The following is a 17,309-nucleotide window of genomic DNA, read 5'->3' as shown; positions in this document are numbered from 1 at the left end:
AACAACTACATCCTAGCCCTGAGCAATAGGTAAGAGATACAAGTAAGATATGACACCTTGTGTCCAAACTTTACTGTCTGCTAGTAAGACTAATTAATATAAGTCAAGGAAGATGAACAAAATGGTGAAAGCTCTTTAAAATAAACTATCAAGAAAGCATACTGCTTAGTAATGTTTAAGATCAGAGTAAAGTGATAACAGAACCAAGATTGAAGCTCAGGTCTGCCTAGCTCCAAAGCCCATATTCTTTCTAAAACTCTAAACAAACAAAACAAAGACAAGAAAACACAGGAGGTGGGGAAAAAAGTGAAGAAACTCATCGCGACATTTAAGAAACCTAAACGTAGTCTGTGTGGGATGAATTTGGAACCAAACGTCAAAGTAGAAACAACAAAGATGACTATGATGGGTTTGGAACTTGAACTTGAATAATACAACAAACAAATATTAGGTAAGAAAATTCAGTTTGGCTAAATAGAGAACAAAGAGAAACTATCAATGAGGAGAAGTCTAACTAAGTATTAACAATAAGTAAGGAGATAGCATGGTAGACAGTCAACATAGATAATTAAATAGAGAGAGAAGAACTAACTTAGGCATCTAACATTTATGAGACACCAAATATTCATGTCTTAAATCAGTTACCCATTGATTACACCCATGCCGGCCCCATGTACAGTCTGCCTGAGATATGCAATAAAAATCCATAGTTGTGGGGCAGCTGGGTGGCTCAGTGGGTTAAAGCCTCTGCCTTCAGCTCAGGTCATGATCTCAGGGTCCTGGGATTGAGCCCCGCGTCGGGCTCTCTGCTCAGTGAGGAGCATGCTTCCCTCCCTGTCTCTGCCTGCCTCTCTGCCTACTTGTGGTGATCTCTCTCTCTGTGTGTCACATAAATAAATAAAATATATAAAAAAAATCCATAGTTGTTCAGGAGTATATTAGCAAGTTACAGCTATAACTGGGCACACACTTGCCTCTGATGATAAAGCAAGCAAGTTCCCCATCTGCTGGGGACCTTGCTCCCATTCAGTACTGGTCTTTGTAAAATCTGTTGTGGTCAGGAAAGACTGATGTGGTAGAGAAGATGAAAGACAGGACAGATGAATATTATGTAACACAGGACACAGAATATGCACCTTTCATCCCACTGAAACCCTTTCTACATAGGTAAGCCTAGCTGATCTTTCCCCTCCCTGCTTTGTGCTGCAAAGTGACTCAATAAATCTGTGACCAGAATATCTTAATATGGTTTGTGAGCCTTTCTGTACCAAGACCATAGCTCCTGCCTGCATGATGGGATAGATGTAAGGTAGCTGAGGACACTGGGTGTTGAGGCTACAGGAGTGGAGGGGCTCAAGTTAGGGACAAAGGCTAAGGATACCCTTGGAATTATTCCCAGCACCAACAAAGTTGGAGGTGTCAGGAGGAGTGGACTGCAGGGCCCTGATGATACCAACAGAACTTGTCCATCAATTCGCCAAAGGTCTGATACCTGAACTCACCACAGACAAAATATCCAGAGAGTAAGAATCAACAGGCATGTACTCTAGGCCCCTCTTTCTCCAGCCATTAGAATATGCCAGCTCCCACTCTCAACCCACCTGCCTCAAAACACGCAGAAGCCACGTTAGACAGAATAGCAGGAGGCGCAAGAGGTCTGGAAGACTCAAGACTTTCCTGAGATCTTGAATCATCTCACCTAAGTGACCTTTAAAACTAGAAGAGAGTAAGGCAATATTAACTGGCAGGCATCGTTTTCATTTCCCTGGATGTGGTTTATTGAAGAAAAAATAGATGTTAATAGTGAAGAAGGTACAACTTCTTCATAAATATGAATAGTAATACAAATAAAATTTTGAGCCCAGTGTGGTTTTACTAGCAGCACTAGTAATATGGAAGAGATAAAAGGAATGAGGAAGAAAAAGGTGGTTAGTCAAGGAACACAGAAATGGAATGTCTTTGAAATAAGTCTGCCCCATGTCAACATATAGATGCATGCGTGCACACACTACAAATATCTGACACTCTTTTTGTCTAAAGAACAACTATTTCTCATGGTGAACACACACACACTGGAATATTACTCAGATGTCAAAAAATTAAAGCTTGACCTTTGCAACAATGTGGACAGAGCTAGAGCATACTATACTAAATGAAATAAGTCAAGCAGAGAAAGACAAGTATAGTATTTCACTCATATGTGGAACATAAGAAATAGCACAGAGGATCATAGGGGCAGGGAGGGAAAAACAAGACAAAATCAGAGAGGGAGACAAACCATAAGAGACTCTTAACTCTAGGAAATAAATTGAGGGTTGCTGGAGGGGAGAGGGGTAGAGGATGAGGAAATTGGGTGATGGGCATTAAGGAGGGCACATGATGCAACGAGCACTGGGTGTTCTATGCAACTGATGAGTCACTGAACTCTACCCCTGAAACTGATAAGACACCATATGTTAATTAATTGAATTTAAATAAAATAAAATTCTTAAACAACAACAACAATAATTATCTTCAGTAGCAGGATACCTGAACAGTTGCTAACATAAATGTCTAGGTAAAGAAGTCCCAAACTAAAAACAAGTATACTAGCCCCTATGTTTTATTTGATTAATTCTCACTTTTCTGCCAGAAACATTAAAAATTTGTTCTCCAATAGCTGTGTTTTTCCAGAAACACTACACTAAATGAAAACAAACATTTGCTCCTAAGAACTGGGATAGAGCACAAAGGCTAACTAACCTAAAGTTTAAGAATGGGAAAGATCGAGAACTCCTCTCGGTCTAGTACTCCTCTACTACAGTGAATAATCTTTTAAATTGTATAATTTTTGTATCCACCTTAATGAAATTTTGTGTATACTCTGGATTAAAATAAGGAAAAACATAGAGTTTCCTACATGGGTCTGCCTGCATTTCAGTCAAGGTAGAGATCAATGCATGCAGGCCAAGAAATAAAGATTCCTCGCAGGCAAGAAATAAGGATCTAATCAGAGATGACTGCAAATCTCCTAACAAATACGTCGCCCTGCTGCCTCACATGCCACACATTTCCAGTCCTGAAGTGTTTTATAAGACTGGGAAGATAACCACATAGAAACCTGGATGCTCCAAGCCTCAGGACTAAAAGGACCAGAGACACCCAGACAAGGACACAGGGTACCGAAAAGTTCCAGGCGCATAAGTGAGGGAGTTTTACCAAGAAAATTCAGTCTGTGGGACTGATATACAATCTGGTGATCATTTGGGGCATATGTGTAAAAAATTGCCCAGATATTTCTATATAAATATTAGGATGCCATCCAAAGCTACAATAAATTGCAGCCATTTCTGAAACTTAAAGGAGGGGGAGGGGAGAGGTCGAACCTAATGTAATGATACAAAAGTGAGTGGTTAAGTTGATAATAAAGAATAAGATACTTCTCACGTAGCTCATTTAGAGACAAATAACAATGCTCTCTTGGAATACAACACCAGCTTGAAATATAAGTATGCTAAATATACACGCATTTTCTACACACTGAATAAAAATTTAAACCCCAGCATTCTGTGATATGTATGATTCACAATACCTGGCCACTTGCAAAAAGTTATATATAAGCAGCAACAGAACAGCTTTTGAAATCCATTAATTCAGCCTTAGAAGTATACACATTTTCCCCTGGATCTTACATCGGTGTTAGTTACTGATGCTTCTACATTGTAACGACCAGAAATTTTTACAGTCAGTTAAGGATTCACAAACGGGTACCAAACAAGCTCTTTCCCGGTCCCTTTCAGCAACCATGCTGAAACAGAAACTCTAGCATTACTAACTGAAAACAAAAATGTGACTAGAAAAAGGTCATACACAAACTCAGAAGGCACAAATTAATGGTTCGTTTAATTCATTCTCTGGCTAGCCTCTAGATTTTTCCAGTAACTGCCATTAAACATTCCTGTTTTACACATTCCGAACAACAAAGTCTGAAATGCTGGAGAGTGCTCGACTTTTAAATCAGGCTGACTGAGCTGAGGAAACTCCCGCAGGCAGAGGCAGGCATCTCTCTTCATCTTTTTTGGAAAGGCAAGTAGACAAAAAATGCTGAAAGCTGCCCGAAACGCTGTTAAATTCCTATCTATTCAAACGGACATAAAGTAAGGAACCTTCCCCCACCTCCCAGAAAGTAAAGACAGAATCACGTAAACATCTCCTCAGAAGCAGGAGGGCAGCAGGCCTCTCCTCAGCCCCATGGGGTCCACAGAAGACAGGGGCAGGCTGTACTTACACAGATGGCGAGAGCGCCTGCCCCCATTCTCGCAGGAAGTGCCTGGTAGAAGTGATGAAGCCCAGAAGAGAGCATCAAAATGACAGCGGAATATGAAAATTCCATTCAGTAGAGAGGCTCTCATTTGAAAACAAGCTCCGGATCCGGAGGCCTCACGGCAAGCGAAGGGCAGCTCCTAACATTTTCGGAAGTGAGGTTTTGCTTCTCATTCGGCTGAACCCACATGGCTGGCAGGACAGCCTGGAGTTGAAACCTGATCCAGAGCGTCTAGTATTGGCAAGCCCAGGATGTCATGTGACATGGGCCTTAAGTTGCTGACATCTTTTTCTTAAACCTGACTTGCCAGATACCACACACAGGCTTTCTCTGTTCAGAAAAACGCCAATCACCTGCTGGCATTCTTTAACAGGATTTGGTGCAAAACGTGAAAATGCAAACTTGCTTCCTCCTGGCTACTCCTAAGAAAACCTCACATAGTCACACTCAGGTTGCAATCTGCAGGCACATTCCTCACTTTTCTGAGGCACTTTTCACTTCCCAGTGCCCCTTAGAAACCAGTGAAATTCTATCAAAATTTTCTTCCCTCCGCTTTTATTCTATCAGAATTGTTCTAAATGAAGATAATCATTTCATGTAGCTGCTACCACTTCTAATTACTTTTTAATTATCTTATTAACATAGAATGGTGATGAACATAAAACAACACGTTTCTAGACTTCCACAATTCAACCTGTGTGATTTATAGTCTGAAAAATAAGCCTCTAGTTGACCTTTCAATAATGTCCTACTTCCTATGCTGTGTCATTAAAAAATGGAAGACTTCACAATTTCCAAATATCTGAACTGATAGCTAAAATATCATTTTTATGTAAGCCAGAAGAAAACTATTTTTTTTAATCACCACTTTTTTAATCAAATCTTTTTTAGTGGCACATTTGAGAGAATGTTGGCTAACACTACATGAGGAGTTTCACTTTTCCCAATTCTAAAAGACTTAAATTGCCTCCAAAAATAAAACATAATAAAGTCATATCTTAAGGGGATGGGGTGGGAAGACAAAGGAAGCCTGAAATCAGTTCCCCATTTAATATTTCGCTTCAAATCTAGTATACTTTGTATATGTCTAGTCAACCAAGAGTACCACCCAGAGCAAAGCCAAGATAGAAAATTGTGATAAGCGGGACACCTGGGTGGCTCAGTGGGTTAAAGTCACTGCCTTCGGCTCAGGTCATGATCCCAGGGTCCTGGGATCAACCCCTGCATCGGGCTCTCTGCTCAGTGGGGAGCCTGTTTCCTCCTCTCTCTGCCTACTTGTGATCTGTCTGTCAAATAAATAAATAAAAATCTTAAAAAAAAAAAAGAAAAAGAAAGAAAATTGTGATAAGCAAGCTATAGGACATGACGAAGTACATTTTACTTCTATGCATGCATATAGAACACTGTAAACATTACCTCCGCAAAGGCAGAACAACACAATCCCATACAATGGAATGGGAGTAGGGGAATGGACTTCTCCACTGAAAAATAAAACTTTTTTTTCTATACCACCTAATCTAGATTTTATCATTTCTATGTACTCACTAGAAAACTAGTCTAACTGCTAAAGAAAATTATAAAACTTTTTCTAATACATTAAAAATGTGTCTCCTTTTTATGTTTATATAAGTATTATCAAGTGAAAAATAAAAATAAAAGCCTGAAGGTTAGGTCACCTAGAGGCTCATCACCCAACATTACCCAATCAACATTTATTACCTATGCTGGGTCAGGCACTCTGCTATAGAAAATACAATGATAAAAAAAGACCTAGGACCTTCTCTCATGGATCATCCAATGGGAGAAGGGAGGAATGAAAACAAGTAAATAAAGCTTTTTTTGTTGTTTTTTTTTATTTGACAGAGATCACAAGTAGGCAAGTAGAAATCGAGTTTTTTTCTTTCTTTCACAGTCTGTCTAGTTTTATTCCATTTCCATAATATTTGAATAACTATATCTTTATAATTTACTTAAATAGCTGATAAAGATAGCCCTCTCTCATCTTTTTCAAAATTTTATTGCTCCTTTCCAATCTTTCATGATGGATTTCAAAACCATTCAGTAATGTTAGATCATGTTAGAGTATCAAAATATTATATTCATATTATTATTATTTCTAACACATTTAAACATCTTATTTCTGTTTTAGATAATACTACACAATGATGACAAAAAATCTAATCCTAATTTTCATGAATTCTAACGTACTATTATAAGGTAAAATTAGTACCATGACAAGTTTTTATCCTTATTCTTGGTAATGACTACATTTCACTGCAGAAAAAAAAAAAAACCTAAATAGGCCATTTAACAAAAGGCACTAAAAGACATTCTTCACATCAAACAATGTTTCTTCCATGAAATGTATCTGAAAATAGAATCTCAAATATTTGAGATGCAAGTGATAGTAGAGTCCAATTCCAAAAAGTTCTCTGAGCAGGCAAATATATATATTCCTAAGTATTCATTTACAAGAGTCTTAAGATACATAAGCCACAAACAAAAGATTTGCTGATCTAAAATATGAGCTGTGTTTCCCCACCCCCCAAGAACGAATAAAGGAATTGTAGAAAGTACTTTTCAGAACAGTTCGCTCTGGAGGGCTAATTCCATGACTACTCCCAGAAATGCAGAATACCAGGCCAGGACAAAGGATGTCCTATTTTCAAGATCGTGGGCTCCCTGGAGGAAGAAGTCAAGGGGACTTCACAACTGACGGTCAAGCCCACAGAACACTGTCATTCAAATGATCCTCTAACCTGGGGAAGGGTGATAAAGGAAGCTAAAAAAGGCCAGGTTATCCTGTAGCCTCCAAAAATCTGAAAATACTTCAAAGTCAAGCTCTCTGATGTTAACTGGCAGAGGTATCAGTTTTCAAAAGACAGGATCTCTTCAGCTGAAGTAGCACTAACAGTTGTCAGAAGAACAGCAGTAGTCAGCAGATATAGTACTGCAGGCCATTAAGCAAGAGACTAGCAAGTATCATGGGGTGTGGTGCTTGTGGCATTGACAGCATCCCCACCTGATGCCCACTGGAAATGGGACATTGGAGGCTTTTCACCCTGAACTCTGTCTATACTCCAGCTTTACTTCTATCTCAGCTATATCTCCAGTAGTATCCTACCCGGACTGTAATCAATGTCATCCAACCACATAGGAAATCAGAAGTCACTTAGTTAACTATTTATTATTGATGTACTCTCTCTTGACAGAGAAGTTCAGATATTTTGGTTTTGATTCCTTAGCAGTATAAAACAAGAATACTTGTTCTAGGTCAGGAGTCAGCAAACTATAATCTACAAGCCTCATGTGGCCACCACAGGTCCAATCCAGCTACTCCAGACCATCTCTAGTGGCACCCATCTGTTTACATATGGATGGCTGCTTTGGTACTATAGTAGCCAAGGTTAGGAAATGGAACAGAGACTGAAATGATGGCCCTCAAGGCCTAAAACATTTACCATCTGACTACTTACAGAAAAAGTTTGCTGACCCTTGCTCTGGGGTATTCTGTAACATTACTGGGCATGAGAATCCTCATGGAGCCATAGAAAGAATATCCTATGGGCTTTGGTTCCTTGAAAAACAACAGGAAGTAGGTCTTTCTTGGGTTTATTAGTCTACTTTGTTATGACTGCTCCGTTACCTGACCTTGGGGCTATTTTTACCTTCTAATTATTTTCTGAAGGATTTTCCAAAAAGAGGTCCAATTCATAATCTGATGCTCATATTTCTTTTCTGAAATCTAGATGTATTCTCATCCCATTTAAGGGAAAAAAATTACCATCCTCCCAGGAAAAGATTGATTGTTTGGCAGCCATGGTAACAAATAGCCAACATAATTTATTTTTAACCTGTTCAATCAATCAGCAACTTGCCTCAGTAAACCAAGTGGTTTTGCAAGCCAACTGACCAGTAACAACCCAATCAAGAAATGGCTCACTCTAGTAAGCAGGACTTCAAATGTCAACCAATCAGAAATCGTCGCATCGAGTAACCACTCTTCTTCCAATGATGTCACACTCCTGAAAACCCACCCGTCCTAACTCCCCACTTTTCAAAAACCCTATGTAGTTATCATCAGTCTGCTCTGCTCAAAAAGACCAGCAGAGCTTTTCCCCACTATGATAGTCAATAAATTTACCTTTGTCTTTTTGTCAGGTACACAATGCTGGTCTCCTCATTCTTTGACATGCCTCTAGCTTAGACATCCCAATTCCAGGGGTCATTATTTAAGCCCCACTGTTTGACCTGCATCTATTACTACCTCACTAACTTGCTTAATGTCCCTTTATCCAGCCCTACTTATGGCCCAACCTTAACTCTTGGCATGTCTCTTGGCTAAGGTTAGACTGCTGGATACCATTCCCTAACCTTCTTTGGAAGCCAAAGCAAGTCCACTTTGCCAGTGTCCACGGAAGGAGAGATTCAGACCCTGGGCTGTGAGAAGTGAGCAAGAGTGCTAATGGGAATGGGATGGTCCATTCCTCAGGCCTGGGAGACAAGACAAGAGCACTGTTTTCTTTTGAAAACAATTTATTTTTCCATTACATTTCCTAAAACCATATTTTTACTTCTAAACTTCAAAAGCACTTAATGTACAATGTGCATCTATTACCATTCTACTAATTATGGCTAAGACAAGATATAAAGAATGGTGTATTACTTGAGCTACAAAGTATATGGAGAAAAAATTTTAGGACACAATTTGCAAATCTTGAGAAGGTATTCTGTTTGGCCATTTTATCTCCCTGCTTAATGATCTGAAATACCATGTACCTAGGTGGGAATTACCATTGCTAGGAATAAAAATCAACACAAACACTTTAATACCCATTGTTCTTTACTCTGCCTGTTCCACAGTTTATGATTACCTCATGGCCCCCGAAGGCACTTGAATCTTAATCCTTCAATTAGTAAATACAATACACAAAACTGTATAATCAAATTTGAAATGGATTTGATGACAGGAAAAAATGTGATGGAAGGAAGAGACTGGAACTGGAGCTTCAGGCACTAGGTGTTGAGGTGACTTCTACAGGTCATTGATGAGGACGGCAGGGGAAGGAGAGGGCATTCTAATGTGGGTCTATGTGGTGCACAAAAAGATATCAGCATGAAAAGTAAGGGACTTTAAACAGAAGAATAAGAAATCTCAGCAGAATCCCAAATAGTAAGAACCTCCGTGGGTTCTTAAGTAGAAAATAGCTTGACAAAAGTAGTGCCAGGTTAATCAGAGGTCTGACTAAAATATACTAGAATAAAAAGGAAACTTCATGTAAATAAATGGACCCTTTTAACAAATGCCCAGCTGAGAGGGAAATATCTTGAATTTAAACACTGAAAGATAAATCACAAACTTTGTAGAAAGAACTTGTAAGACTGAGAATTGACTTTATATAAGAGGCAAAAGAGGTGTCATGTAGTCAAGAAAAGCACGAAGGAGGATTCTAATGTTTGATTTCCAAGACAATGAAATACTGCCTAATACATAGGGTATCTTAAACTCTAGTCTGCCTGGCAAAGTTCCAATTTATGGTTGCTGATTCAGTTGCAATTATGAGTAGCATCCCCTTTCAGTGTTTCTGGAAAAGCTGAGGCTAAGGGAGGTAATAGCAAAGGGCGAGACCAGGGCATTAGAAGGACTCCCTCCTGCCAGCATCCTAAGAAGATAGTAATCAAGACTTCCATTTTTATATGTGGAATCTTAAAATACAGAAAGAAGAAAAGAATGTCAGTCATGTAGAGAATAATATCATAGAGTCTAATTAGAGTCCTAGAAGGAGATTAGAGTGAGAATGGACTAAAAAAAAATGTTTTTGAAACTAAGCTGAAAATTTTCAATTGATAATAAACACTAACCCTCAGCTCTACAACATTTAGAAGGATAAAGAAAACCACACATATTTTTGACAGTGCTAACCATGAGAGTTAAAGGAAAAAAACCTTAAAAGTAAATCAGAGAAAGATATTTTGCCTTTGATGGAACAAGAGGAATGACAACTTGGTTCTCATAGGAAATACTGGAGACCAGAAAATAATGGACTGATATATATGAATTATTTTTGAAGGGGGTGGGAGAAGGCAAAGAAACTCTTACAAAACTAAAATGACATATCCCCAGAGAAAATATTCTTCAAAAAAAATGAAGGTGAAATAAAAACATTTTGAGATAGATGAAAGCTGAGTGAATTTGTCATCAGTCAATTCACACTGTGAGAAATGCTAAAAGGCATTTTTGGGTGAAGGGAAGGGATACCAGATGGAAAAGCTGGATCTACTAAGAGGAATCAGAAATGCTGTAAGTGGTAAATATGTGGAGGCAGGTTTGATTTTGAGCAGATGCTGTGGGTGTCTTATATGATTTGCTGTGATTTGCTGTCACTGGCAACCAGGGACAGCTCAAAGATGGCTCTTGGGTGCCGTGAAGAGATGCTGGGCAGCCTCGTCTTCAAGCTTAAGCATCTCCTAAAGAAGCTATATGAGATTGTGGGAGATGAAACGATGAACTTCCAGTCCTCATCACTTCAGATTTCCTTGGGGGATAAAGGCATGGTCAGTGATCCCTGGATTTTGTATTGTTCTCTCATCTGAGGTTTAAGTTTTCACTCATTCATATCAACCCTATAAAGAAGAAAAGGCCACGTGTACAATTTACCAAGCTGTCTGAAATGTAAAATTCTTAAAATTTAACTACCTTGGAGAAAGTAGGATATGTTTGATTTCCATCCTTAAGAGGTAACAGTCTTCATGAGGAGTGATCAAGAGTGGCAAGAAGGGAGGCAATGGGTAAAAAGCTAAATGGATCCAATTCTGTACTTGAGGGTGAAATACATTTTAGAGAAAAAGAGCTAGCAGAACAAAAAAATCTAAATATTCAGACCGAGATGAATTGAACTTCAACTTTACAAAAAGGACAATGCCACGAGAACACTAACCAAAGTCCATGACATCCCTAGGGACTTTTCTAAATATCACTCCCAACAGATGGCATTTCGATATGATCCTTCACTAAAAAGTCTCTCTCTTCATTGCAAAGATCTTTTCACTGCTGGCCCTGTGCGTTTTCACCTTGACAACAAGGCTTCATTCCTCTACCTCTAACTCCAACACAAGGTCCTATGGGCCAGTTTATGAGATAAGGACCAGAGAAGGCTTACGCTGACCATCTCAAAATATTCCACCAGGAGATATTCTGGGCCACCACATCCTATAAAGGAAGCTTTACAGAAATATCCATTTTCGGTTTTATAAGTAAGTTTTATAAGTTTTATTTGAAGATCTTAAAAAATGGTTTAAAAGAATCACTGTCTCAGTTTAGAATATTTATTATATAGTTACCCTACTAACAGAAGGAACTGATTAGCCGGACAACAGAACATGTTTGAATAGGAAGTTGCATTTGATTTCAGGAGGACTCCAGAAATCAGTCACACAGTGGGAGGAAATTTCAGTAGCAAGTATACATTAAGAGCCTTTTCATAAATATCTCAAAGGCTGCTTCAGCCTTCCTTGGCTTCTTTAATCATCATAGCCTATTTATTCTATCTCCGAAAAAATTTTCAAGCCAATTTCCTCTCAATTCTACCAGCCATTTTTTTTAATTAAAGAATTTTTAAATGTTGTGCCTCATCAGCATTCCTTTGGTTCAACTACACTACTAACTACACTTATGAAGCAGATTTGATTATGTTACTTTCCTGCTCATTTCTTTCTCTTTAGGTCTAAAGGCTCCTTATATTACCTTCAAGGGATCTGTGATGATCCAAGTAATTATATCTGAATTTTGAGTGTATACACATGGAATTGAGCATCTATTTTCATATTTTTAAACTTTTTTTAAAGAATAAACGCTGCTGGCTTATAGATTAAGTTCCAAACTCCTTAGCATGGCTTTCAGAGTGTTTCAAAATCAAATTCCATACCATTTTTATCCCCATTACATACCTTAAATTCTAGCCTTTCTGTTGTGGTGGGCTGGATAATACCCCCTACCCCCCGCAAAAGATGTCCACTTCCCAGTTCCCAAAACTTGTAAATACATCACTTTGCATGACAAATGAGATCTTGCAGGTATATTTAAGTTACAGATTTTTTTTTTTTTTTTTAGGATTTTATTTATTTATTTGACAGACAGAGATCACAAGTAGGCAGAGAGGCAGGCAGAGAAAGAGGAGAAAGCAGGCTCCCCACTGAGCAGAGACCTGAGCCGAAGGCAGAGGTTTTTAACCCACTGAGCCACCCAGGCGCCCCTAAATTACAGATCTTGAGATGGGGAGATTATCCTGGATTCTCTGGGCTCAATCTAATCATATGGGTTCCTGATTTCAGATTTCTGATCTCTAGAACAGTAAGAAAATAATGTTGTGCTGCTGGAAGCCACTAAGTTTCTGGTAATTTGTTATAGCACCAATAGGAAACAAATACATTGTTGTTCTTTAAATTAAGGTGAACACTGTCTCACTTCAGAACTTTTGTTTATGATCTTGTATTTGCCAGAAATTTCTTTGCAATTTTTTTTTTTTCAATGCCCAACACCAATGCCACTAGCATTCCTGACTATCACTGCTTCTCTGTACGGACATATGGCTGGTTTAAACCACTAGTAAAATATTTACACATGGGATTGTTATAGTTTGCAAATCTACCTTTCTTGATTGAAATCTTTTGAGGACAGAGTAATATCTTATGGTATTTCCTCCCAAGCCCCACAACAAATATTTGTACAACTAATGCATTAAAATGTGTGGTGATAAATCTTTGGTTGTCACTGGAAGCACTTTAGGACTCACTTCCAAGTCAGGATAAGAAATAGGGATCCCATGAGTATCATCAGAAAAAAAATTGAAAATGTGTGAGCATAAACATGATTTGTAAGGGATTTGAAAATTTTTTTTAAGATTTTATTTATTTATTTGACAGAGAGAGATCACAAGCAGGCAAGAGGCAGGCAGAGAGAGAGGAAGGGAAGCAGACTCCCTGCTGAGCAGATAGCCAGATGTGGGACTCGACCCCAGGACTCTGAGATCATGACCTGAGCAGAAGGCAGCAGCCCAACCCACTGAGCCACCCAGGCGCCCCTGTAAGGGATTTTAGAAGAAAAAAAAATCCAGAGATCTGAAAAAGAATGAAAAATAATAGTGTGAAAAAACAGATGAAAGTAGTCAAAAGGTACAAACCTGCATTTCTAAGATGACTAAGTCTTGCATATGTAGTGTTCAGCATAGTGACTATAGTTAATGCTGTCCTTATATTTGAAAGCTACTGAGTAGATCCCAAAAGTTATCATCACAAGAAAGAAAAATCTGTATGTACAGGGATGTGAGATGATGGATGTTAACTAAACTTACTGTGGTGGTCCTTTAGCAATATATTTATTACCAAATGTTGTACATCTCAAATTTATAGTTATATGTCCATTTTATCTTAATAAAATGGAAGAAAAATGATATAAATATTTTTAATCCTATAAGAAAATTGAATTACAACCTATAATTACATTAATATAAAAATGTGTAAGAAGGAATAAGCTGGAGTATAGTACTCATGGAAAGATAGGTTTGTAGCCCTTAATATTTGAATTCATTTTCAACATTTTTTTTACCAAAAAGATTCCACTAAATTTTTTCAAATCCTTCCTCAGAATAAAGATTAAGTTGAAATTCTTGAGGAAATTACTTTTTTTTTTTTTTTAATTTTTTTATTTTTTATAAACATATATTTTTATCCCCAGGGGTACAGGTCTGTGAATCACCAGGTTTACACACTTCACAGCACTCACCAAATCACATGCCCTCCCCAATGTCCATAATCCCACCCCCTTCTCCCAAACCCCCTCCCCCCGGCAACCCTCCGTTTGTTTTGTGAGATTAAGAGTCACTTATGGTTTGTCTCCCTCCCAATCCCATCTTGTTTCATTTATTCTTCTTCTACCCATTAAGCCTCCATGTTGCATCACCACTTCCTCATATCAGGGAGATCATATGATAGTTGTCTTTCTCTGCTTGACTTATTTCGCTAAGTATGATACGCTCTAGTTCCATCCATGTTGTTGCAAATGGCAAGATTTCATTTCTTTTGATGGCTGCATAGTATTCCATTGTGTATATATACCACATCTTCTTGATCCATTCATCTGTTGATGGACATCTAGGTTCTTTCCATAGTTTGGCTATTGTGGACATTGCTGCTATAAACATTCGGGTGCACGTGCCCCTTTGGATCACTATGTTTGTATCTTTAGGGTAAATACCCAATAGTGCAATTGCTGGGTCATAGGGCAGTTCTATTTTCAACATTTTGAGGAACCTCCATGCTGTTTTCCAGAGTGGCTGCACCAGCTTGCATTCCCACCAACAGTGTAGGAGGGTTCCCCTTTCTCCGCATCCTCGCCAGCATCTGTCATTTCCTGACTTGTTGATTTTAGCCATTCTGACTGGTGTGAGGTGATATCTCATTGTGGTTTTGATTTGTATTTCCCTGATGCCAAGTGATATGGAGCACTTTTTCATGTGTCTGTTGGCCATCTGGATGTCTTCTTTGCAGAAATGTCTGTTCATGTCCTCTGCCCATTTCTTGATTGGATTATTTGTTCTTTGGGTGTTGAGTTTGCTAAGTTCTTTATAGATTCTGGACACTAGTCCTTTATCTGATATGTCGTTTGCAAATATCTTCTCCCATTCTGTCAGTTGTCTTTTGATTTTGTTAACTGTTTCCTTTGCTGTGCAAAAGCTTTTGATCTTGATGAAATCCCAGTAGTTCATTTTTTCCCTTGCTTCCCTTGCCTTTTGCGTTGTTCCTAGGAAGATGTTGCTGCGGCAGAGGTCGAAGAGGTTGCTGCCCGTGTTCTCCTCAAGGATTTTGATGGATTCCTTTCGTACATTGAGGTCCTTCATCCATTTTGAGTCTATTTTTGTGTGTGGTGTAAGGAAATGGTCCAATTTCATTTTTCTGCATGTGTCTGTCCAATTTTCCCAGCACCATTTATTGAAGAGGCTGTCTTTTTTCCATTGGACATTCTTTCCTGCTTTGTCGAAGATTAGTTGACCATAGAGTTGAGGGTCTATTTCTGGGCTCTCTATTCTGTTCCATTGATCTATGTGTTGAGGAAATTACTTTTGACTTTTGACTTTTTAAAATAAAATTCCACTCTTAAAATAATCATGTATAACTTATGGCTGGCATAGCCCTGACCCACTACAAGACTAATAAATAATATAGTTTATATTTTTTAAAATCCAGAAATTTAAAAAAACCTTTTTGTTATATATAAAACATTATTATAATTCATATATGTATGGAAAAAATAAGAAAATATTCCTATTAACTGAGTAACTATTCCCAGAATTAGAATTAAAAGATGTTTAACCTCATGAAGGGAGTGTAGGAAGAATTTACTAATAACTGTTTATTGCCAAAAGCTTTCACATATGTTCTCATTTAGTTATGACAATTCCACAGCAACCTATTATTTATGTTTGTCAAATGAGACTGAGGCTCAAGGGAGGTTCAGACTTACAAAGCCAATAATGGGCAAAGCTAGGTTTCAAACCTATGCTGAGACTTAGGTTTTCACAAATGCATTAAGTTAAGAAAGGTAAATCCCTGTTTGGAATGCACCTGGTTTCCAATTGTGAATAGGCTAAGGGCAATGACATGAACATCACTGCCAATTACAAGGTATAAATAGCAAACCAATATTCCAACTGAGAAAAATATTAGAACAAAAAGAGGTGCCTTTAGAGTTTTTTAAAAAATACTATTAAACACATGTATTTATATTATCTCATTTAATCGACATGAAAAAAAGCTAGGAGATAAAGGCTGACATTCCCATTTTACAACAACAACAAAAAAACAATGGAAACTCAGAAACCAAACTACTTGCTCAATCACACAGCTGATAAAATGTACATACAGAATAGAAACTCAAGCCTTCACTTATTTACTCACTTAACAATCAAATATTTACTAAGACAATACCATGTGCCAATTACTATTGCAGACTATGTTTCTCTCCAGTGGATTATTTTTAATGGATATAACTTCAATTCCTGGAAGCCCTTAAACTCATATGAGTTATAATATGCTAGGCTGTCATGGGTCATGAACTATTAGGAAAGATGGAGGGTTGCTGCTATAGGACTGCTATGCATTCATGTGGCAGTCAACTGTTTAATAATATCTCACATGACTATAGCTGTAATAGTTTATTATTTATAGACAAAAATTGGTGTTATATCTCTATTTTATATATAAAAATGTCCTTCTTCATTGAACTATAGCAAAACTCCTACTGATCAAACACTTAACTACTGCAACCGGAGATAAATCAATTTCCTAATCATTGACATCAAAAAGCCTCAAACTAGGGAGGCTGAAAAGATGGCAGAATGAGAGAACCCCAAGCTGATCTCATCTTATAGATACAAAAAGATAACACTTACATCAGTATAAATAACCTAGAAAATGACCTGAAGACTGGCAGAACAAACTCCACAGCTAAAAGCAGAGAAGAGGCCACATCAAAGAGTGTTGGGAGAGTGAAGACACAGTAGGAAGTGAAATAGATCAGGGCTGTTGGGGGCTGGGAGGTGAAGGGGTACAGAGGCATGGAGAAGGGCAAGAAACATGCTATCAAATCGAGGAGGCTGCACAGGGAAAATGAATCCCCATGACTTTTGGCTCCGAAAGCCAGGGGGACCCAATTTTGTGAGTTCTTCCAAACAGCAGGACTTAATTCCTGGAATTTAAAAAAAATCAGCAGCTTGGTTCTGGGAAAGCTGGGATGGCAAAAGGAAGCCAAGTCCCTGCCCTTAAAGAGACAGCACCACAAAGAGCCCTCTGATGATACAGCATAGAAGCAGCAGTTTGAAAAATGCCTGGGGCATATGGGAGAAAGAGCTCTTTACTCACTTCAGAGCATGTTCTAAAGGGGCAAGACTCCACCAAGAACAAAGATGTTGGCAGGTACCAATTCCCTCTTCTGCCCCTCAGCATAAACACA

General features: G+C 38.3%; 1 protein-coding gene across 8 annotated transcripts in view; it reads right to left on the bottom strand.

Annotated features, from left to right (window-relative positions):
* Positions 1-17,309, bottom strand: part of FAM13A (family with sequence similarity 13 member A) — a 368,957-nt gene that overhangs the window by 336,134 nt on the left and 15,514 nt on the right. For 3 of the 8 annotated variants that reach the window (XM_059172900.1, XM_059172905.1, XM_059172933.1), the window contains exon 1: positions 4,268-4,484. The exons of 1 other annotated variant lie outside the window; for it this stretch is intronic. In XM_059172900.1, coding sequence (XP_059028883.1) covers positions 4,268-4,372 — 105 coding nt within the window. In that variant the 5' untranslated portion in view covers positions 4,373-4,484. Of the gene's footprint in view, positions 1-4,267; positions 4,486-17,309 lie in introns of those variants that run through there. 4 more of the 8 variants (XM_059172923.1, XM_059172951.1, XM_059172940.1 and 1 more) reach the window with 2 other exon arrangements.

Source organism: Mustela lutreola, chromosome 1 (assembly GCF_030435805.1).
Source record: "Mustela lutreola isolate mMusLut2 chromosome 1, mMusLut2.pri, whole genome shotgun sequence".
Lineage (NCBI taxonomy): Eukaryota > Metazoa > Chordata > Mammalia > Carnivora > Mustelidae > Mustela > Mustela lutreola.
Note: the sequence above shows the minus strand (reverse complement) of the source record. Positions and strands in the feature narration are given on the sequence as shown.